Here is a 21,517-nt window from a genome sequence, read left to right as displayed (position 1 = left end):
CTCCGTCCCCGGCAGGTGCAGGGCCGCAGCTTTTCTCTCGCTTAAGCCCCGGCCCTGCACCTGCCAGGGACCGAGAACACCAGCGCCCGCAGCCTGCAGCCCTGGAGTTCTCTGTCTCCAGCAGGCGCGGGGCTGCGGCTTCTCTCCGGCTTAAGCTGCGAACCTGCGCCTGCCAGGGACTGAGAACACTGGCGCCTGCAGCCCCGGAGTTCTCTGTCCCCAGCAGGTGCGGGGCCGTGGCTTGTCTCCCCTGCTGGGCACTAGGCGGGCGCACATAAATGCCCCGGCAAGTGCCATGGTGCCCACAGGCACCACATTGGGGACCACTGCCATAAGGCAAGTCAGGAAAGAGAAAGTTTTAGGTGCTTCTCTCTCTCTCTCTCCCCCCCCTTTTTTTTTAAGTTTCCCTCCCCCTCCCGACCCCACCTCCAAGAGACTGACAATTGAGGGTTCCTAGTTTCATGGATTTGTTGTTAGATTAGTCATAGAGTGGAGCAGGAAATCAACAAGACTGTTGACTGTGCAATAAATAGAGGCTTTAAGGGCCTGTCTACCTTAGTGAAATTTGCACCAGCTACTCTGTGTTGCACCAGCTACTCTGTGGTTTACTCAGGGCCGGTGCAAGGATGTTTTGCACCCTAGGTGAAACTTCCACCTTGCACCCTCCCCCATCCCCGAGCCCCTGCCCTGAGGCGCCTCCCTGTGGCAGCTCCCCATCCCCCACCCTCCGCCGCAAGCCTGGGAGGCAGGAGAAGTGAAAGCAGGTCACCTCTGCTCCACCTCCTCCCTGAGCACGCCGTGGCTGCTTCACTTCTCCCGCCTCCCAGGCTTGCAGTGCCAATCAACTTAGGCGCCACAAGCCTTGGAGGTGGAAGAAGTGAAGCAGCCACGGTGTGCTCGGGGAGGAAGTGGGGCAGGGGTGAGCTGGGGCGGGGAGTTCCCCTGCATGCTGCCCCTCCCCTCCTTACTTGCTGCAGGTGGCCCACCCCACGCTCCCCTGCCCCAGCTCCCTCTGCCTAAGTGCCAGCGGCGACCAGGGCGGCCGAAGATCTGGCCATTGTGGTTGCTGCCGAAGAAAATGCCACCCCTCAAATCCTAGCGCCCTAGGTGACTGTCTAGGTCGCCTAAACGGTTGCACCAGCCCTGGGTTTACTCTGGTAATTTACTGGTTTAAATTGCACCACTGTAAGCTCTGCTTTATGCCAGTTACACCTCTCCCTCAGACATTTGCATTGATGTTTACACCAGTCAAATTTTTGAGAAAAACTCTAAATCTAGAGTACATTTAGTGTTTACAGTTCAAGTGAGTCAAATACATCATTTTGGCTGTATACAGATCTATTCTTTCAGAAGACGTTCGAAATCACTGAGCTAGTGATGCTCAAATATGTTCAAGTAGTAGATAGTCCTATTTATGTCAATGATTGAGTTCACTGATCTCAATGACTGCATTTTTAAACTGATTTACCAATTATTCAGTATTTGGCAGGAGCTCTTCATTTTGAGCTAACAGAATGAGGGCGTAAAAAGAACGGTGTTGTTTGGGGGTCTGTGACTTTATCCCAATCAGTCTGGTTGCCAGTCTGTGACACTATTTCAACCAGAGAGAAGCCGATGTTTTCAAAGTTTCTAAAAATTGGCTGAATTTTCTCATGGCAGTATAATCTGTGGATTGTCTAGCTCAGTCTTGAGAAAGTATAGTGAATGAAGTGTGGCATTCTGATTAGAACTGGATGAATAACAGTGATTTGTCATATTTATCTGTGTAAAATATCACAAGTTCCTTCTGTTGTTATTCAGGTCGTATTATCCACTGTCTGCAACTATTTGGATGACTATTGATGCAGACAATTTCACAGATTTTACCAGGCATGTCTATTTGTCTGAAAATTTGTATCCGAATGTGTTGTTCATTATTCTCCTGTTTAAAAAGCTTCAACAGTTCAGAGTGGTAACAGAAACAATACCACATGACTGAAATAACTTATATACAACCAGTAGTTATAATAGTTTGTGAACCTTCCACATGTTAAAATTTGCATGAACAGTTCAATACTTATAAATAACAAATATATTCAGAGACATTAGAATCAGTTCACAAAATATTCACAGACAACATAGGCTAAATTAATTGGGTTATTTATTTGCAATGAATAATATGACCACTATAATCTTGATGTTTATTCTACATAGAATTTATTACTATGGAATACCATGAGTTCAGATTTCTGTTAAACTTCAGATATCTATAGGGTGACCAGATATTAAGGGGAAAATATCGGGACCGCCGTAGGGGAAGCATTGTGTTTGTGTTTTTGTTTTTTGTGTTTTTTTACATTCACCCGTCTGAGAGTTCGGCAGCAATTCGGCCGAGAGTCCTTCAGTCGCAGGTGGTCTTTGGCGGTATTTTGGTGGTGGGTGATAAACCTTGCTGCCAAAAACAGAAGCACCCGCCACCGAAATACCACTGAAGACCGTCCGCGAATGAAGGACTCTCCTCCGAATTGCCAACGACAACTAGGAAACAAAATATCGGGACAAATGGAGTCCTGACTGTACTCTGGTCGGGATGCGGGACAAAGTCCTCAAAATTAGGACAGTCCTGACTTTATCGGGACGTCTGGTCACCCTAGATATCTAGAGCCTTCCAGATAACCATGGAGTAGCATGCAGCCAAATGGAAGACATGGGAAACATACTCTGGAGGCTGGAAATATCCATATTAGGGCAAATACTGATGAACAGTCATTTAAAAATTTTATATTGATGAAACTGTTAGAAACTCGTTATCATTTCCTCTCTTGCATGTATTTTGTCCAAAATAGGAGCTCTGATCTGTATAAGTGTAACCCTTCTGCCCCTCTGAGTTGGCAGCAACAAGGGCTGGATTCTGTATCCAGGGGTTCTGTTTCAATAACACAATGCATAACCGGCTCGAGCCCCCACCCAGTGACCTGGGACAATTACATAACACCCCACTAGGCACCTCTAAGAGGCAATACTTTTCCTCTCACAAGCACAGAGTCTGAGTGTAGCAAAATCCTTTTAATAAAGGAAGGAAACAATGCAACATCACATTGGAGAAGCACCACAAACAGGATTATAACACAAACCATAAACAAAAAACCCACCTCCAAGTACGTTTGGCAATGTCCTTTTCCCCTTAAGGTCTTAAGTCCAATCACCCCAAAGTCCAACAACCCAAAAGTCTGTGGTCATTGCCACCCCAGAATTCAAGAGTTTATCTGCAGAGTTTCACCCCCCCAACCTGGGTGGAAATTGGGGGGAGTCCACACAGGGTGTTAAGGGGCACCTTACATGGGCCAGGGCCAACTGCTCCACCTCTCCATGGAGTTCTGCTGCAGCCTTCACCACGACCAACTCCACCACACCAGCTGTGCCACTCCTCCAGCTGTCCCTGCAAACCGCTTCACTCCGCTCACTGTTCCATGGGCTGCTCCAACACACTACAAACTGCTCCACTCTGCCAGTCACTTAACAATAGGTCTTCAGGCTCCCCCACTAGTTAACACAGCACTCAGTGATTTTCAGCTCAACTCTTTCACTGATTTCAGCTCTTAGTAGGGGACCTCTGGTGCTGGTGCACCATTGGCCCAACATGAATTCAGCTCAGCAGTCTCTAGATAGACTCCTAATGGAATCAAAATTAGCTCTACTCTTTAACAGTGGAGAGAGGAGGATGTGCAATTGGTGTTCCATGCCATCAGATAGATAGATAGATAGATAGATAGATAGATAGATAGATACACACACACACACACACACACACACACACACACACACACACACACACACACACACACACACACACACACACACACACACACACACACACACACACACACACACACACACACACACACACACACACACACACACACACACACACACACACACCAGCCCCCAACCTCTCTCAATTCACTGGGTATTGGAACCCATGTCCCTTGTTTAGCAAGTGTCACTTAAGTTATATTGAGACATCTCTGTCATAAAGCAGTCTCCTAGTTCCTCATTCACAAAATCAGTTGGCAACATTTTATTTATCCTGCCCCAATAACAAAGAAATTGGGGAGCCCAGAGCTGTCAAAATAACCATCCCAGGCTGCATTGGGCTATGCTGGGCATGCCCATGCAAATATCTGAGAATTCACACTTTCTGAAATTCTTTCCACACTTCCCATAATTCACCACCAGATGTCAGGGTAGAGCTGATCCTGACTCTGCTTACATAAGCAAAATTATTGTCAAGTAATGATGCTGAAAACAAAATCTCTTATTTATTGAGGCCTGGTCTACACTACGCTGTTAAACCGATTTTAACAGTGTTAAATCGATTTAACGCTGCACCCGTCCACACTACACTGCTCTTTATATCGATTTAAAGGGATCTTTAAATCGATTTCTGTACTCCTACAAAACGAAAGGAGTAACGCTAAAATCGATATTACTATATCGGATTAGGGTTAGTGTGGACGCAAATCGATGTTATTGGCCTCATTATTTTACAGTAGCTACCCACAGTGCACTGCTCCAGAAATCGACGCTAGCCTCGGACCATGGACGCACACCACCGAATTAATGTGCCTAGTGTGGACGCGCACAATCGACTTTATAATATCTGTTTTATAAAATCGGTTTAAGCTAATTCGAATTTATCCTGTAGTGTAGACGTAGCCTTAGAGAAGATCATTGCCTAGTCTTTTCTTGAGTTTTACAGTTCCCTAGGTCATCAGGAATGTCAAAAGATGAGAGTAATTTTCCATTATGAGGATTTTGATACTAAGCACACAGGAACTGCCACATAATATTTACCTGCATACTTTATAGGAACGTGTGATGGGGTTATGCTGCTCCTACAAAGTAATAAGGCCTAGGGGTCAGCTCAGTCCCATTTGGTTGTTGCATCTCTTTAAGAGTTGGGGAGGTCTGATGTAGGAAAGGGTTTGGGAAATAGAAGATATGGGTAGAGAGGAAATGGTCTTGGGGTAAGTAGTACTTGGGACTAGAAACCCATTACTATTCCTTTAAGTTCCCGGCCCAGGACCCTTGCAGAATGGCTTTCACCCAACCAATAGGGGATGTGTTGGGGAAGGGGTCTAGGATATATGCTGACTTTTCCAGCATAGTGACGCTATACACTGTAAGGGGAATGTCTGCCTGTTAAAAATCCCCAAGTCTAACAGTGAAAGGGTTGATTGGTGGAAAAAGGGTCAGCTGGAGGAGGAACAGTCTGAAGTGCTGCAGCTGACCTGACTGAGAATCCAGCTTCTGGGGAGGAGCCAGGGGAACTTCTGCCTTAAGGAGAGATGGGGTACTTCTATGAAGCACAAGCAACCCAGCATCAAGAAGGCTGGAAATAGATTTGAAGAAGCTCCTCGCTATCTGGCTGAGAAGGGCTAACATGAGGTGATTGAACCCTAGAGCAGAAGTAATGGAATTTGCAGTCTAGCAAGAAATAGTGATGAGCAAGGAAAGGTAGGAGCAGGTTAGCAGGCTGCAGGGAATTGGAAGGAGCGGCCCTTAATTGCCTAATGCAAGGTCCCTGGGCTGGAACCTGGTATGTGTCTCAGAACTGACAGAGGCAAAGATTGATAAAATCTCAGAAGGGGGAAGGCTTGACATAAAAGCCCGTAGACTCTGGGACTTGTCCTTTCTGGGCTCTTCTGTTACCCCAGAAAGGGACTGTGTTTGAAAGGTGACCCGGCCTGAACACTGGGACACAGAAACAGGAAACGGGCAGGCTAAAGCAGAGGTTCTCAATTTTTTGTTGCTAATGGATATGCAGTGTTAATCACTGCAACCGAGTGACTGACTGATGAAAGTATATGTGAACTTCATATAAACACATACAGTTCGTAATGCTTTAAGGAAACGAGTATGAGTACTTACAAATATCAGTGACATGGGTGTGCCTGCTTCTTACTGCAGAGTCAATCTATCCTTGGTGTGATGGTTGACAAGCAAACTCATAAATTGTTCTCCACTTCCAGTCGGGACCTGAACTTTGTCTTCATATCTGTCATGGTAGAGAATGATGCTTCATATACTGTATATATGTTGTTGGGAAAGGTAGCAACGCTTTCATTGCTTCTGTAACTAAAACAGGAACAGTTGGCAAAAACTGACAAGGTGTTTGCTCCTGAAACTTAATTTTCAGTGTGCGCTCACAGGATAGTTCAAGCAGCTCCTGTTCTACTTTTTCCACTCAAAAGGCAAGATCACATAACAAAAGTTGAGAACAGATCTCGAACCCAATCTTATTCTTCCATGTTTATATTTTTAAAGTAAACACTGAAGTACTCTGCCAAAGTTGAAAGGTGAGCAACAATCCTGTCTCTCACACTGTCAATTGTTAACGCTTGTACAATGTATTATGGCATTGTTCATGCACCATGGAATATGTGGTGTAAACAGAAATAGATTTGTCGATTTTAATCATTAGGCAATGCAGACTAAGGCGACGTGTAACTGTTGATAGTTGGGGGGGCACAACTTAAAGGTTTTGGAGGGGCACAGGACCACACCACATAGGACCACCCAGAGAACCACTGGACTAGAGAACACCAGACTAGAAGAGGTGGTAGGGTAAAATAATCTCTGCAATGTTGTGGCCAAAACTGAGGGTGGTGCTCCAGCAGCAAGCATGCTGTGTAATCAAATGTTTTCAGGATTAGCTGTTAGTAAACCATTTTGAAGATGTAAAATACTATATAAGTGCTACCTATTATTAAATAGCATAAATAATCTACTGTGCATGGTAAGCAATCTTCTGTGAGTAACCATAACGCAACATCTTCTATTCAGAAATGCATATGTCACATTCTCTTTAGTACTATTAATTGATTGAAATCAAAGCCTGCCAATCTCCTAAATCTCTTTTGACATTGCACTGGCTTCATCGGTCTTCAATTTTTCCTCCTATATTTCTCACTCAACTGAGGTTGCTGCAGTTGGATAGTAATGTGTTGATTGTAAAGCATTTGGGATCCCTCTGGATCTTATTTGAATTTGTGTGGGAACCTTTCGTCCCTCTCCTGCTACCCCCCCCACGCCCCCCAATAACATGAAGGTTGCTTTGGACTTTGTATCCAAAATTCCTGGAAGGCTTTCTTCCTAAAATGTTAGTAGTACTGCATAATGCTAGCCTGATGACAGGTATTTTATGAACACTATGGAAAACTGCACAACACAAGAAGTCCTTAATGGTCCCAAAGACAATATTTAAACTTCTTCCAAGTTCTCAGTCAAATGGGGGAAGAGGAAAACAAGGAGGAGACAAGGGGTTTGATTCTTCATTGCTCTGCACTTTGTGCACTCACTTATACCAGGAGAGTTCCCAACTCTCTAATTGCTGAAAATCGGATCCCCTGCTCCGCCTCTTCTCCATTGGGCTCCCCCGTGTCCCTTGCTCCTCTCCCTCCTCCCCCTTCCTTGAGCCTTGTGGCTGGATGGATCCTCTCCCCCAGCCCCTCCACACAGCTGGGCTCTCTCTGCGTACAGGAGCTGCAGCCTGACAGAGTCTGCTGCCTGCCTGCCCATGAGACAGAGGTAGGAGATGGCCCTGATTGAGCAGAGGCTGGCACGGGTTGATGACCCAGCACTTCTCCTCCCCACCTGCAGTAAACAGACTTTTTGTGTCTGATCAGTGCATCTGACCAGACAGTGCTAGGTCCCCTTTTTGACCGGACTTTTCACCAGTAAACTGGGCTCCTGCCTGGCAACATTATTACCTATGCAAAGCAAGTGTTAAACTGACGGGGAAGCATTTTTTCAGAAAATTTGCACTGGTGTAAAATGACTATCCATAGTGCAAGGCAACAGAATCAGGCCCGAGTTATTCTTAGAAAGAAACGTATGTTTTAAAAATTGGCCACCAAGTTGATCCTACTTGAGAGAAGGAACATCAGACCAGATAGTCTTTTCTTCTGCCTAAGATTTAGAATCTTGCAGCCAGTTCTATAGCTTCCCTGCTTTTGGATGAACTAACTCTTGGGAGAGGATGGGGAGAGGAGGAAAGCAATCAGCCACAGATGGAAAATAAAAGTAAAACCAGGAGTAGAAAATGAAGAACTGAAAGCTTATTGGCCTAAGCTTTCTACCCTGTCACTATTCAGCATCACAAGCACTTAGAGTGGAAATTCATTCATTCAGGTATTTATTCATATTAAAGAAAGGCCAGATTAATTTTCTGACTAATTATGCAGCTAGCTGAAGAGCTACTGTGTCCCACAGATAGATTATAGGACTGCAAGTCAGGAAACCTGGGTTGTATTCTTAGTTCTGCCATTGACAGTATTAATTTGGGCAACTCACTGAGTCACTGCCTTAGTTTCTCTCAATCCAATCCCTGGGTCCAGACAGCACGCAATTAGCACAGGTCTGAGAACGATACAACAGTAGGTGACACTGTGCCATCTTTGTCCTCCAACCCCTTCTGTGAGCAGGTAGGGGCTCGTGCAACTTACAGCGGCCTCAGAGCTGCTTTATATTATATAAGCTGGTAATGGCTCCCTCTGGACCATTTCATAGCTGAGGATTGCCAGAGTGCTTACCCCTTTCTGCCTCAACATACCCCCTGTGCCTGGGAGCGGATGATATAGAATCCACTGCTAGGTGTTTTTATCACATTTCTGACCCCTCTGCGTTGCTCAGACAGCACAAACGAGCCACTTCGAGGGCCAGAATCTGGCCTGTATATAAAACTGTGATAGTAATGTTTATCTATGTTTGTAAATCCCTTTGTCTTCTCTCTATTATATATGTATGCCCCCTTGTCCAGCGTTGGCTTGGTGGGCATATCTACATATCATGTAGATGCTTCACAAGCCCCTCGCTCATCCCTTCTCTTGGATTATTAATTCTTGAGGAAATAGCGGCACATCTGAGCTATGCATGCAACTTTTCAGTGGTTGCCCAGGTAATGTTTTTAATGTTGATTTTGCAGCTCACATGTTTTTTTTCTGTTTGGAGAGTTGATTATGCCATTTCACACATTGGCTAGAATTTGGCCCATCCACTTTAGGGATTATTTTTCTTTTTTCTCAAGCATTAGATATTTGCTACCATCCCTACAGGTTGCGGTACATTTCAGAGTAGCTCCTTCTGCAATAATACTTCTACATTCTGTATTTAAAAGGAGTCAGGTGGCTGCCAAGCCCCACATTTACTCCTCAGCCCATGGAAATGTCACTTTTCTCTTTTTAAAATCTTCACCTAACAGAAAAACAAAGATCTATTTGTCCTCCAAAATAGGGCCCACAACAATTTGATAGTCCCAGCTCCTAGGCCAGGAGGAGACTTATAAACAACAAATAGTAGGTTTATTGAAATCATAGGTAAATCTTTCATATACCTGTCATCATTTAATGCCCTCATTCTTCCTGCTAGCTCTGTTTTTTGTGAAGTAACTAGTGACTGAATATCATGACAAAATTCATGGTCCATTTTTGTAAATTTCACGGTCATAGCATTTTAAAATTCTTGAATTTCACTGTTTCAGATATTTAAATCTTAAATTTCATGGTGTTGTAACAAAGCATGAATATGTATTTAAAAATGGCAAAATATAAACCTATAAAGCCCTTAAGACTCAGCATTTCTCAAACTGCGGGACTCGATCCAAAAGGGATCACAAGGTATTGTAGGGGGATCACAGTATTGCCACCCTTACTTCTGTGCTGCCTTCAGAGCTGGATGGCTGGAGAGTAGTGGCCTGACTAAACTGTAACAAACATGATTGTATTGTGGCCACACAGTCTTTTCCCCACACCCCTTGCAAAGTCTGAATCCCAACTCTATGTCACTCCAAATGTAGAAGTGGGGCCCGTAAGGATTTTAAAAATTAATACTTGCCACTCCAGGCTTGTATTAAACTCCCAAGGTTATAGCTTTTCTCTGACCTTGGCTTGGTAAACGCTGCCAGCACCCAAATGCAAAAAAAAACAAACCCTCTGAACTCAGGAAGGAGCACTTGGGAATTCCTCCCTGTGGAGTACCCTCAAGCCCTTTCACACACGGCTCCAGGAAGAACTGAGAAAGAAAACAAAGAAAATTAGCTGTGGCTCCCAGCTAATCAAATGACATGTACAAACCTCTTAGAACACCAAAAATCTAATCCTGTTCTTAAAAAAGGTAAATTTTATTAAAAACAAAAAGGAGAAAATACATTTGGAACTTAGGCTTTTGGACTTGAGAGCTAGTTAGCTCAAGCTCCACTAGTGCAGGTCTGTCTGCATAGGCCAGGAGGCTCACTCCCAGCTGCAGCATAGACATATCCTATATGTCCATGGCTAGGGCTCTCACTCCTGGAGTCATGTGACTCTGTCAGACTCTCAGCTTTTTTCTTTTTAAAGCATGTTTCCACCTCTCATTGTTCCCAAGTAAAGTTTGAAAACATGAGTGAAGAGCAAATGATGTTGTGATATCTGCCTGAGTTTGCAGACAGCTTGAAAATAAAGCTCCGAGAAAGATGAGTTTCCTCATTCACCTCCAAGGCTCCCTGCTCTGGGGTACCCTACCTAAACTACCCCAGGAGAAGACTGTATATGTGGCAGGATCCCACTCATCCAATCAGACACAGTCCATTTTCTGGATCAAGTGTAGGGTACTGCATTAGAGTGAGGTCCCTGCTGCCAATTCTGAGGGAAAGATAGCCCCATGATGCAGTCCTTCCCTCTTGTAAAGAGGAGTGGGGTCCCACCTGCCAACACAACACCAACAGAGGATAGGACTATGATGCAGGGCTACAGAGGCAGAGCCCTGGAGGGCACCATGCCTAGCACCACAGACTGACGTAATCTGGTCCTGTAGACGGGTAGCGGGTATTTCCAGTAAGAAGCCAGGTGTGCTGCTGACTGCAGACCTGGGTGGCTGGACAGTGGCAGCTGCTGTCTGAGGCCCCAGCTCTGCAAGTAGCAACGGAGAAGGGTGGCAACACCCCAACAGGCCATCCTTATTTCTGTGCTGCTACTGGCGGTGGGTCTGCCTTTAGAGCTGGGCTCCTGGCCAGCAGCTGCCGCTCTCCAGCTGCCCAGCTCCGAAGGCAGCATCACCACCAGCAGCAGTGCAGAAGTAAAGGTAACAGTACCGCACCCCACCCCGATAACCTTTTGCCCCTTCCACAACTCCTCTTTGGGTCAGACCTCTACAGTTACACCACTAGGAAATTTCAGATTTAAATAGCTGAAATCATGAAAGTGACAATTTTTAAAATCCTATGACAGTGAAATTGACCAAAATGGCTCTTGAATTTGGTAGGGCCCTATATGAGTAGGCTTGGCAGAATTCAATTTTTTTTAAATTGATAATGTATATTTGTTTTTTCTATTTTTATATATTTACATTTTCACAATTGTGGGAAATTATGAGGGTGTCACACAATTAATTATTCAGTAGCCATAGATGTTTCAAAAATTTAAAACTTTATGACCATTAAAACACAAATTGTCAATTTCACATCAAAATATACAAAGTAAATATCCTTAAATCAAACTAAATTTTCATGCAGCATTGTTCTTACTTCGCCAATCCATAATTTTTGATTATCATTGATGAAAATATTTTTCATCAGTTTGTGTGTGTGTGTGCCGTGAAATCAATGTATACTGACACTTAGGAATACAAAATCTAATCCTTCCAAGCCTCCTTATGAGTGAAAGTTACTAGGTGTCTGTAGAGGAATGATATGTATGGTAGCTGCTCCCTGCTAGGTATCTGTGGAGGGAGAGCTGAGGTGCATATGAGGATGCTGGATGTTTCTGCTTGGTGGGACTGGTATGTGTGAGGTGCTGGCGGTGTGGTGGGAAGTTGGATGGTGGTGTTTCTGAGTGGTACTGAGGGGGGTGAGTGGAGGGAAGTTGGATAGGGGTATAGGATGGTGGTGTCTTTGGGGGGAGTGAAGATGTGGGGGGTGTCAGATGGGAGGGTTTCTGAGGGGAGTGAGGAGTAGGATGGAAGTGTCTGGGGAGATGTGGGGGAGCAGGATGGAGATGTAGGATGGAGAGCTTCTGGGGGGAGTGGGGAGTAGGATGGAGGTGTCTATAGGAAGTGTGTGCAGAGGTGTCTCTGGGGAGATGTAGGGGAGTAGTATGTGGGAGATCTCTGGTTGAAGTATGGGGAGTAGGATGCAGGCGTCTCTGGGAGGAGATGGTGTAGGATGGAGGTGTCTGGGGTAAGAGGGATGTGTGAGGAGTAGGATGGAGGTGTCTCTGGGGGAAGGCGAGAGGTGTAGGGAGTAGGATGGAGGTGTCTCTGGGGGAAGACGAGAGGTGTGGAGTAGGATGGAGGTCTCTCTGGGGCAAGAGGGTGTGAGGATGTTGGTGTACAGGATGGGGGTGTCTATGGGAAATAAGATGGAGGTGTCTGGAGGGGAAGGGTGTGAGGATGTTGGGAGTGTGTAGGACAGGGAAAGGGGAGAGGTATGGGGAGCAGGATGGAGGTGCCTCTAGGGAAAGAGTGTCTGAGGATGCTGGGGATGTAGGATGGGGTTTCTGGGGGAAGGGGAGAGGTATGGGGATTAGGATGGAGGTGTCTCTGGGGAGATGTAGAGGAGTAGGGTGGGGTGTCTCGAGGCTGTGTGGGTTGCAGGATAGGGGCTCTAGGGAAAGGGGGACGTGCGGGGAGTACGGGGGGGGGGTCTCCGCAGGAAGGTGGAGTCGGTGAGCCAGGCTCGTCAGCCGCTGGGTGTGTGGAGCTCCGTGGGGCCGCCCTGCCCCCTGCCGCCCGCTAGATGGCGCCTCTCACGCGCCGCGGCTGCTCTCTGATTCCTGGCGCCCGGTTGCGCTCCAGCGGGGCGGGTTGGCGGCGGCAGAAGCACCACCCTGAGGCCGCTGGCTTGAGCTCCTGCCGCAGAGGGAGGCGGGGAGCCAGACGCACCGCTCCCCTCCCCGCACCTCCCCTCCCCGCGCGGGCGGCGGCCGCTGCCAGGATGCCTCGGGAGCGCGGCGGCGGCTGGTGGCTGCTCCCCGCGCTGCTGCTCCTGCCGCCGCTTTGCGCGCCGGGTGAGTGGCCGGGGGGTTGGGTCTGCGCGCTGCTGGCGGGGGCGAGACCGGGCGGGGGCGGCAGCGGAGCCGCGGGTGGGAAGTGGCCGCGGAGGGACGTTCCCCCTTCCTCGAAGTTTGTTGGTGGGATGGGCTAGGAGAGGAGGGAGCAGCCGCCTCCCCGGGCCCCGCACGGCGCCCTCTGCCGCCCGCCGGCCGGAGGCTGCCCGGACTCGGAGCGTCCCGCGCCGGGCGGGAGGCTCTGTGGTGAGGGCCGGGAGCCCTTTGCCTGCCGCCCGGGGGTCCTGCTGGCCGCGAGCGCCGGGGCGAGGTAGGGTCCCGCGCTGCTCCCTGGACCCTGGGGAAGGGAGCGCAGCCTCCCTTAGCTAGTCTGGCGGCCGGCGGGGGAGCCTCGGGGGAGCCTCCTCCCCCGGAGCCCCAGCCCCGCGGGCTGCGCCGGGAGCGGGTGCCGGGGCTGGGGTTGTGCCTGGTGCGGTTTGTGAAGTGCTGGTGGTTGCGTAGAGCTCAGTCACAGACAGAAAGGTCCTGCTGGGAAGCCCCAACCCCAGCGCTGTGCGGTACCAGGGAAACCTAGACCAGCCCTGGCAGGGGTTTCTCCAACCTGCTCTTAAAAGCCTCCTGTGAGGGGGATTCCACAACCTCTAGGTAGAGTCCTAGAGAAATGACCAACTCTTAAGGCTGGATGGGGACCCAGTCATGTAAAAGTCTCGTGTTTTAAAAACTAAATAATTCTTACATCTATTCCCAATTGCCGTTTAGGCCAGGGGTGCTGCAGGGCTTTTAGGATGTGTGGAGCACCTCTTAATATAGAGGAGTGTCACGGAGCATCTCCCCATCTATCGATATTGCAAGGTGCAGTTGCTAACATGAAAAGGGAAATGCTCTCTCAGTATTAATGTGGTTTACCTGACCTGTAATATGGGTTTGGCAGATGGGACAATAAAAGAAGGGAGTTAGTCCCATGTGAGCAACCAACTTTCCACAGCCCAGTGGTCTATGTACCACAGTTTGGAAACCACTGCCTTTGGTGGGTAAAAATGAAAGACTCTTCCAAATCTATTTTTTTCCCCATTATTTGTGCTCTGAAAACATTTCTCTCATCTTGTAGAATAACATAGCATCATCAATTTATTCTTAACCAGCCTTGATATCTGGTTCCTTTTCACTAGCACAATTTTGGGGTTGCAAAACCTGCAGGGGAATATTTAAATATAAACAAACTTTAAACTGAAATAAAAATACTGATTTTTCTTTCTTGTAAAGTTTATCTTCCTCACCAAAATAACTGCATTTTGGGGTTAAATTATCTCACAGTCTCTTTTTAAAGCCATATTTCAATCCCTCTCAGGATGAAGGATTTTGCTTAACTGTAAATATCTCACTGAAACAGTTTTCCTGATGAAGGTGAATCATCCTTCCTCCAAACTGTCATCCCAGCCTTAGAATAGAAGCTTCGAGTTTATTGATGTGTAAGGGGAAAAAGTCAGTCAGTTTTAAAAAAAAACCTTAAAAATTAATTAACTTTTAAAGGGGGAGAGGGCAATGGAATTGTAGGTGTGTGGACCCAATTAAAATCAATGGGTGTCAGTATGGGTTTAGGGATCTGCTCTCATGGAGCTCATTGGAGGATCAGAACCTTAGTTTGCATAGTCTTAGAAATACCCTTTTCTTTTATGCGAAGAGCAGCCTCTTCTTTCACAAGCATCCTGCGCTTTTGAGATGGCAGAAGGAAAGTTGAATATTTATCAACAGTGTTAAACATTCTTATCCATTGCCATTTTACAAAAAAGGGGTTAAGGTAATTAGATGTCTTAAAACTTTCTTCTACCAAACGCATTTGTTGGTAACATGCACAGTGGAGAAAAATATTTACATAGTTTTATACTTAGTTTTGCGCTCAATACTTTTTCATAAAGAAGCACAATAGAATGACCCCCTCCTCCCAGCAAAAAAATCCCAATCTTATTTTTCATATAAAGAGATTGTGTACATAATAAACAATATAATGAATAATTTTTAGTAGTTTAAAATGGTGACTTCAGCCTGAATATTTTTTCATACATGTCTCAGTTGCTTCTTTAAGGGGCTAATCTAAAAAATTAAATGTGACTTGTTTTAATTGCCTTACATAATGTTTGGGGTGCTGGAGCTCACAGTACCCCTCAAAACTCTGGCCTAACAAGTTTGTAGCATTAATGAGACTTCGCTCTTTACTGGTTTGGTTAGAAGCCTTTGAAGTTAATAGGGCAGTAGCAGTCAAGAAGAGCTGGTGTAAAAACTTCAGTGTAAATAGATAAAAGACTGATTTATTTTGCCTCTTTACGGCTCCTGGTTTGTCTCAGTATCGAAGACCCCAATCTGTCTAAGTAACAGAAGCAATGTAGATGTTACCTTGGGAAACATATCAAACCATAAACCCTGGTGTGCTGTGAGAATCTGACAAATGCAGCAAAATAATACAGGGCACCAAAAGAGAGACCTGGGCTGAAACGATCTCTTTCATTAAATGATAATTAGTAAAAGTCCAAGGAGTCCCTGTCTTGCATGTTGTACCTACAAGAGGCAGTAATATCAGCTGTTTCAGAATTCTAAACCTAGCTGTTCCCACGTATTGTAAATTTTTGAAAACTGTTTATTGACAGTGTTTTTTGACATATGTAAACAATAACACATGAAAAGACTTTCATAAGATAAGGGATAATATCATAGTTTTCCCTTAGCTCATTAAAAAACTGATGCAAAGCATCTCAACTGGAAAGACTCCCGTTGATTCAAAGCTCTCTGAAGTCAGGCCCTCAAAGAGGAAGATACAATAAATGTTCTTTAGTCCCTTGGTGCATGCTTTAGTATGGACTGGTTATACTATGCTTTTGCTCTTATAAATATTTTAAAATATTTATAACTTAAATGAAAGATTTTTACTCATTTTAAGTTTGTGGAAGCTTCTCTTGTTTCTAAAAGGGAACACTTAAAATGTTCTTCTTTATATTTACATTATTATGAACCTTGATTCTATAATAGTCTGCTGTTTACCTGCTGAGCAATGGAAAAGATAAGTGAGAGCTTTCCCTCTCCAGTACTATCTGCTAGTGATCTTTCCCATTCCAGTTTTCATCATTGTAATGGGGAACTTTAGCAAAAGATCAGTAGTAATTAAAAGCGATTATTTTACTTTCCCGGATTTCAACTTCCAATTTTGGTGGAAATGGGCTGAAAACCAAGGAGTCTGACTTTTTCTGCTGATTCTGATTTCCATTTCTGTTTCCAAAGGAAACAGATATCATAGTGGTAAAAATGAGGACAGAGTTTTAAATGTCTAAAAGTGCTCTGCACTCCTTTACCTTATTCAACTTCAGTTACTATAGAAGTAGAATCAGAATGGCTACTGGTAGCCAGCCAGACAGGGTGAGGACTGAACTTGACATTTTCCACTTATGGCTGATTGCTGTGCAAATCACGTAAACAACTACAGGTGCCAACCAGGTCAAAATCTACAGTACTTGAAATATGAAAAATATGAACTTAAAATAGCAGGTAACACTTATGTGATTTCCTTACTATTTTTTCTTAGACAATTGTAAAGATTGCTTACAAGGTAAATTGGTTAATGAGTTTGACTTATGTGGTTTCTCTTGGTGCCTCCACAATTGGAACATTCGCTAACTAATCAAATTCTTTTCATAATACTTCTATGATGATCATTTAATATGGTAACTATCCAGAGGGGTGCATGTGGTATATGTATATTGGGTGACAAACATCAGGGGATTGGAAGTGTTTCTGGAATTGGGAGGGCAGAGTAGGCGTTTGGGTCCTTGTGAGTTTGGAGAACCCAATAGGTCTCTTCTGAGAAACATTAAATGAAACATACTGCAATTGTCTGAATTTGTGACAATGTTTGGAGAAAGACCACTGTTATTGTTGTTATATGTATTGTGGTGGTGCCTAGGAGCCCCAGTGTTGGACCAGGACCGCATTGGCACAGAACAGTCAGACAGTCACTACTTCAAAGAGCTTACAGGCTAGTCTGCTGGGCTCTGCCTTGTGCCTTCTTTTCAGAGCACTGAGTAATCTACGTAGGGAGTGGTTCCTGAGTATTAAGAAATTCTCTGAGCAGTCATTTTCTGCTGATTGTCTGCCAAAAGATAATTCAATATTTGTGCATGTTAAACTCTGAAGCCACTAGTGGCCTATGTGAATATTTGAAAAGTCTTCCCAGTTCACTTAGTATGAAGGATACAAAGTAAATGTTTGTGCTTATCTGTTGGAAAAGAGCAGAGCTGAGAATGTAAAATTATCAGGAATATGGATAGTGACATATTTAGACTATCAGTGTCATTACTTTTCTGGACTATGTCCAAAAAGTGAATTTTGGTGTCCCAGGTGAACAGCAGAAGTAGGAGATGGGAATAACAGATTTAGCAAGGGGTGTGGGATCCACATACTTTTGACAATATAAAAAAAGAGAGATTTATAACCTTCTTCATCTCTATATAACCCCTTAGATTTTTTTCTGTGCTGCCAAGGATACAGTACTGTCTATGTCTATTTTTCAGGTTAGCTGCGTAAGCTTTGATTTGTTTCAAGGATCCTGTAGATTTATAAAATATTAATCTCAGAAGCTGTGTGGCATGAGTTATTTAAAGGTCTGAGAAAGGAAGTATTTCTTTTCAGTCTTAGTTGCATATTAAAGTCAGATCTCTTTATGCAACCCCTCACCAGCATGTTAAAAGTGAGAATAATGAAACTCAATATTTATGCTGCAGTCATGCAAAGCAACACAATTTACTTGGTGATACATCTTCAAGTTAATGCCTTGTGAATATTAAGTTTCCCAAAAGATGATTTCTTGCATTGATCTTGAAATTAGAATTCTGTCAAATAGAGGATATGGAGCTGTTTTGCCTATGCAAGGTATTCCTTGTGTAGTGCTCCAAATGCAGTTATTTTGATTCATGCAGTGAACAGAGGATAAGGTTTTGAGGTTTTCAGCGAGGTATAAAATTAGTGTTTGGCGGTGTCTGTATTAGTGAGCTTACAGCAGCACAGCTGAACCAACGCAGCTCTCCCGCCAACATAGCGCTGTTCACACTGACGCCTCTGTCGGTATATCTCATGTCGCTCAGGGTTGTGTGTTTTTTCACACCCCTGAGCGACATAAGTCATACCAACAAAAATGGTAGTGTAACCTTTGTCGTTCATTAGAAAACACTGGAGTTCTCAAAACACATTGTGTCCTTTCAAAATAGAAGTGCAAAATGATTTTTTAGTTTCTGATTTGAAAATAAATAACATTGTGCGGGTAGATCCCTGTACTAATGGAGAGTCCCGTTGAATCCCATGTGTCCTCCCATGCATAATCCCTGAAAGAACTGGGGTCTGAATGAAATCAAGTCTTCCCTCTTAGATGTTTTGGGGTAGCTGTTTACCAATGTTTGCTTGTCTTCACTGGTATGAGTTAGAGATTAGTTTCAAGAGTAGCTGGGATGTCATCATGAAATACAACTCTTAGATATTTACTGACAGTTGGGCTCCAATTTGAAGGGTACGGGACTGTGGATAACCAGAGACGAAAAAGCAAGAGTTAGGACAATCCTGCCTAGTCCTTCTCCTAAATTATAAGATGCCTAGTGGGGATACTGTTTACTAGTATTCTGTCTACGTAGATTAAAAAATGAATAGCTACTCTTTATAAAAAAAAAATCATTCCAAACTATATATGTTTAAAAGCTTCAATAAGAAACTTCATCTGACCCAGTAGAAGGCTTTGTCAGTGTCAAGGGAAACAGTAAGTGTATAAAAAGTGACTAGGCTGAGTGGAGTCTTTGGAGCCTTCCTTAAATTATAGCAGTTTTGGTTCAGAATATTCTTCGCTTCTCTGTCACCTTTAATTAAAAAATCTTTACGGCAACTCAGCCCCCTAAGATAAATATCCCCATTTTACAGGCAGGTAAACTGAGACATAATTGACTAAAAGGTTACATTGAGAAGGGAGCAGAAAAATTAATTTTCTTCTAAAGTTTAAGTATTTAAAATTTGAAAAAAATATTTTTATTAATGTGGACATGTGTGCCCCAAGGCAGTTTTAACTTACCAGTGGGTGGGGACTCAAGATAATATTAGGTCAGTCCAAATTGGGAGCCTGGGCCTCGATTCATCCCTGCTAATTTCTAATTGGACCTCTTTTCCCCATGCATTAGAAACCGCTATACTGCTGTTCAGAGTATGTGACCAAGAAATATGATGTCCCTCTTCGATTATGACAGTTTTATGCCAGCTCCTAACAGTATTTCAGAGAGTTTGTGTATGAACTCACCTTCATGCTGAATATCCAGTGGGTCTTCTCTATAATAAACGCAACCCTTAACCTCAGGGTAGAGTGATATCTAGGTCCTCCCATATGATAGCACATTGTACTATCATCTGAATCATTGGACTGGCCAGATGTTTTTTCTTTTTTTAATGAGATTTATTTTGACTTGAAGCCAAAATCAGTTGGCCTCACATCAAAGAACAATTTTCTGTTCAGAGATGTATGATAGCAAAATTGTCAGGCTACAGCAGTGCAGCTTCTCAAACAGCAGATTGTCTAATGGTTGAAAAGATTATCACAAATATTCTCCACATTAAGTGACTCTATTACCTAAATAGCTTTCTTGTCCTATATAGACCGAACTTTGTCCAATGCAATGATCAACTACTGTATTTTGAAAAAATATTTTTTTTGTTTTTTTCCCCCAGCTTTGGCTATAAGTGTAACTGCTGAAGATGCAGAGGAACAGATTGAGCAACTGGTATCACAGGTAGTAAATTCTAATTCTGTCCCAACAGTAATGTACCATCTAGATTATAAAATCTTTGGGGCAGAGACTGTGGGTAAAATTCTGACCCCTTTGAACTCAGTGAGAGCTTTGTCACTGACTTCATTGGAACCAGGACCTAATGCTGTCTTATTTTCTCTGAGGCACCAAGCACATCGTTAGTAAAGCCACTTTTCTAGAGCCTCTATCTTACAGCTTTTCCCACCCAAAGTTTTCTTAGAATGACCACATCTAGTCCTATATTGATTTTATTCATTTCAGTCCCTTTCTTAAACTGGATCTAATATATTTTGATATTTGTATTTTAAGAGTTATGCCTTTATTTCATTTAACACATCCGTTTTCTAACAGAAATCTTCTAAAATTTGTTTTTTACAACTTGGACATAAATTTAGTGTATATGCAATTGGCTTATGGAAGTCCCCAAATCTGCATTGCTGAGACTTACAACTGTCAAGTTCTTCCATTTTGTGGTACTGATCACATATTGTGGTAGCTGCTTTCCTACTCTGTCTTCCTCTTCTGTCGTGCCAGTTGGTTATGTCAGTTAAAGTCATATCACGTGTTTAGGTAGGTTTTTTTGTACAGTAAGTGGAGTGCTTTGGCATGACAAGGAGTCACTCTATAAATAAAATTATTGTACACCTCTATCCCGATATAACACGAATTTGGATATAATGCGGTAAAGCAGTGCTCCAGCAAGGGTCAGGGCTGTGCACTCCGGTGGATCAAAGGAAGTTCGATATAATGCGGTTTCGCCTATAATGCGGTAAGATTTTTTGGCTCCCGAGGATAGCGTTATATCTAGGTAGAGGTATATTAAGTAACTGGAGGACAGAAATGTTTTTCCTTTCCAGTACTCATTTAAATGTAGAGTAAAAACCTTAATCTGTATTAAAAATTTTATTTTTAGTAGTTAGTGTAAACGGCAGTTGACAGTTATCCAAGTAAATTTTGAACACCCAACACTATCAACACAGAGCTCCTCCCACTCTTCATTTTATATATGTGTGTGTGTATGTATGTACGTACACCTGCTTGGTGAGTGGGGATAGGAAGTGTTACATTTTACTTCATTGATTTTGAATAATATGGAATAACTTGAGGAAATGGGTACCTTTCTACTAAATTAAATCTGACATATTTCTATGCATGCCACTGTGCAAATAAAACTTGAATATCTAATTTTTACATTGCGAGAGCAGCACATAAGTAACTCTTAAGTTCAGGTAAAGCCATCCATGCCCCCATTTGAATAACAGAATTGCTAGGTTTTGAGTTTTAAAAAAAAACAACAAAAAACCAGAACCAAAAGCTAATTAGTCAGGAACAGACTCTGTGAGCAATATCTACCTTTTATTCTTAATCAGCTGAAGAATTTGCATCCAGTAATCTCTTGGTATCATCACAGTCAAAGACCTAATTAATGTATTTATAAATCTTAATTTTTGCTGGATATAAAATTGCTACTCCAGCATTAATCTTAATAAATTCAAATTTCTGTACCACAAACTTTTGATGTACTGACATACATGCATTCTGGTATGAAAGATAAGTCATCATATTTTTATTACCATCAGTTGCTTTTTTGTTTGGCTACTTCCAATGTAACTTCCCAGTCAAACGTAGAACTAAAAGAAACAATGGAAATCTTTCTTCTGTCACTTTCCATGGTAT

The 21,517-nt window shown here is 43.6% G+C and overlaps 1 protein-coding gene across 6 annotated transcripts in view; it reads left to right on the top strand.

Annotated features, from left to right (window-relative positions):
* The first annotated feature begins 12,916 nt into the window (after window positions 1-12,916).
* B3GLCT (beta 3-glucosyltransferase) overlaps window positions 12,917-21,517 on the top strand; it is a 148,963-nt gene continuing 140,362 nt past the window's right edge. For 4 of the 6 annotated variants that reach the window (XR_007772204.1, XR_007772203.1, XR_007772202.1 and 1 more), the window contains exons 1-2: window positions 12,918-13,019; window positions 19,761-19,822. Coding sequence is in view for 3 of the 6 variants with exons in the window: in XM_050937253.1 (XP_050793210.1) it covers window positions 12,947-13,019; window positions 19,761-19,822 (135 nt within the window). In the remaining 3 variants the exon portion in view is untranslated. Of the gene's footprint in view, window positions 13,020-19,760; window positions 19,823-21,517 lie in introns of all 6 variants that reach the window. The other 2 variants (XM_050937256.1, XM_050937254.1) reach the window with 1 other exon arrangement.

This window comes from Gopherus flavomarginatus, chromosome 1, assembly GCF_025201925.1.
Source record: "Gopherus flavomarginatus isolate rGopFla2 chromosome 1, rGopFla2.mat.asm, whole genome shotgun sequence".
Lineage (NCBI taxonomy): Eukaryota > Metazoa > Chordata > Testudines > Testudinidae > Gopherus > Gopherus flavomarginatus.
The sequence above is the reverse complement of the archived record's forward strand: the minus strand, read 5'-3'. Positions and strand labels throughout refer to the sequence as shown.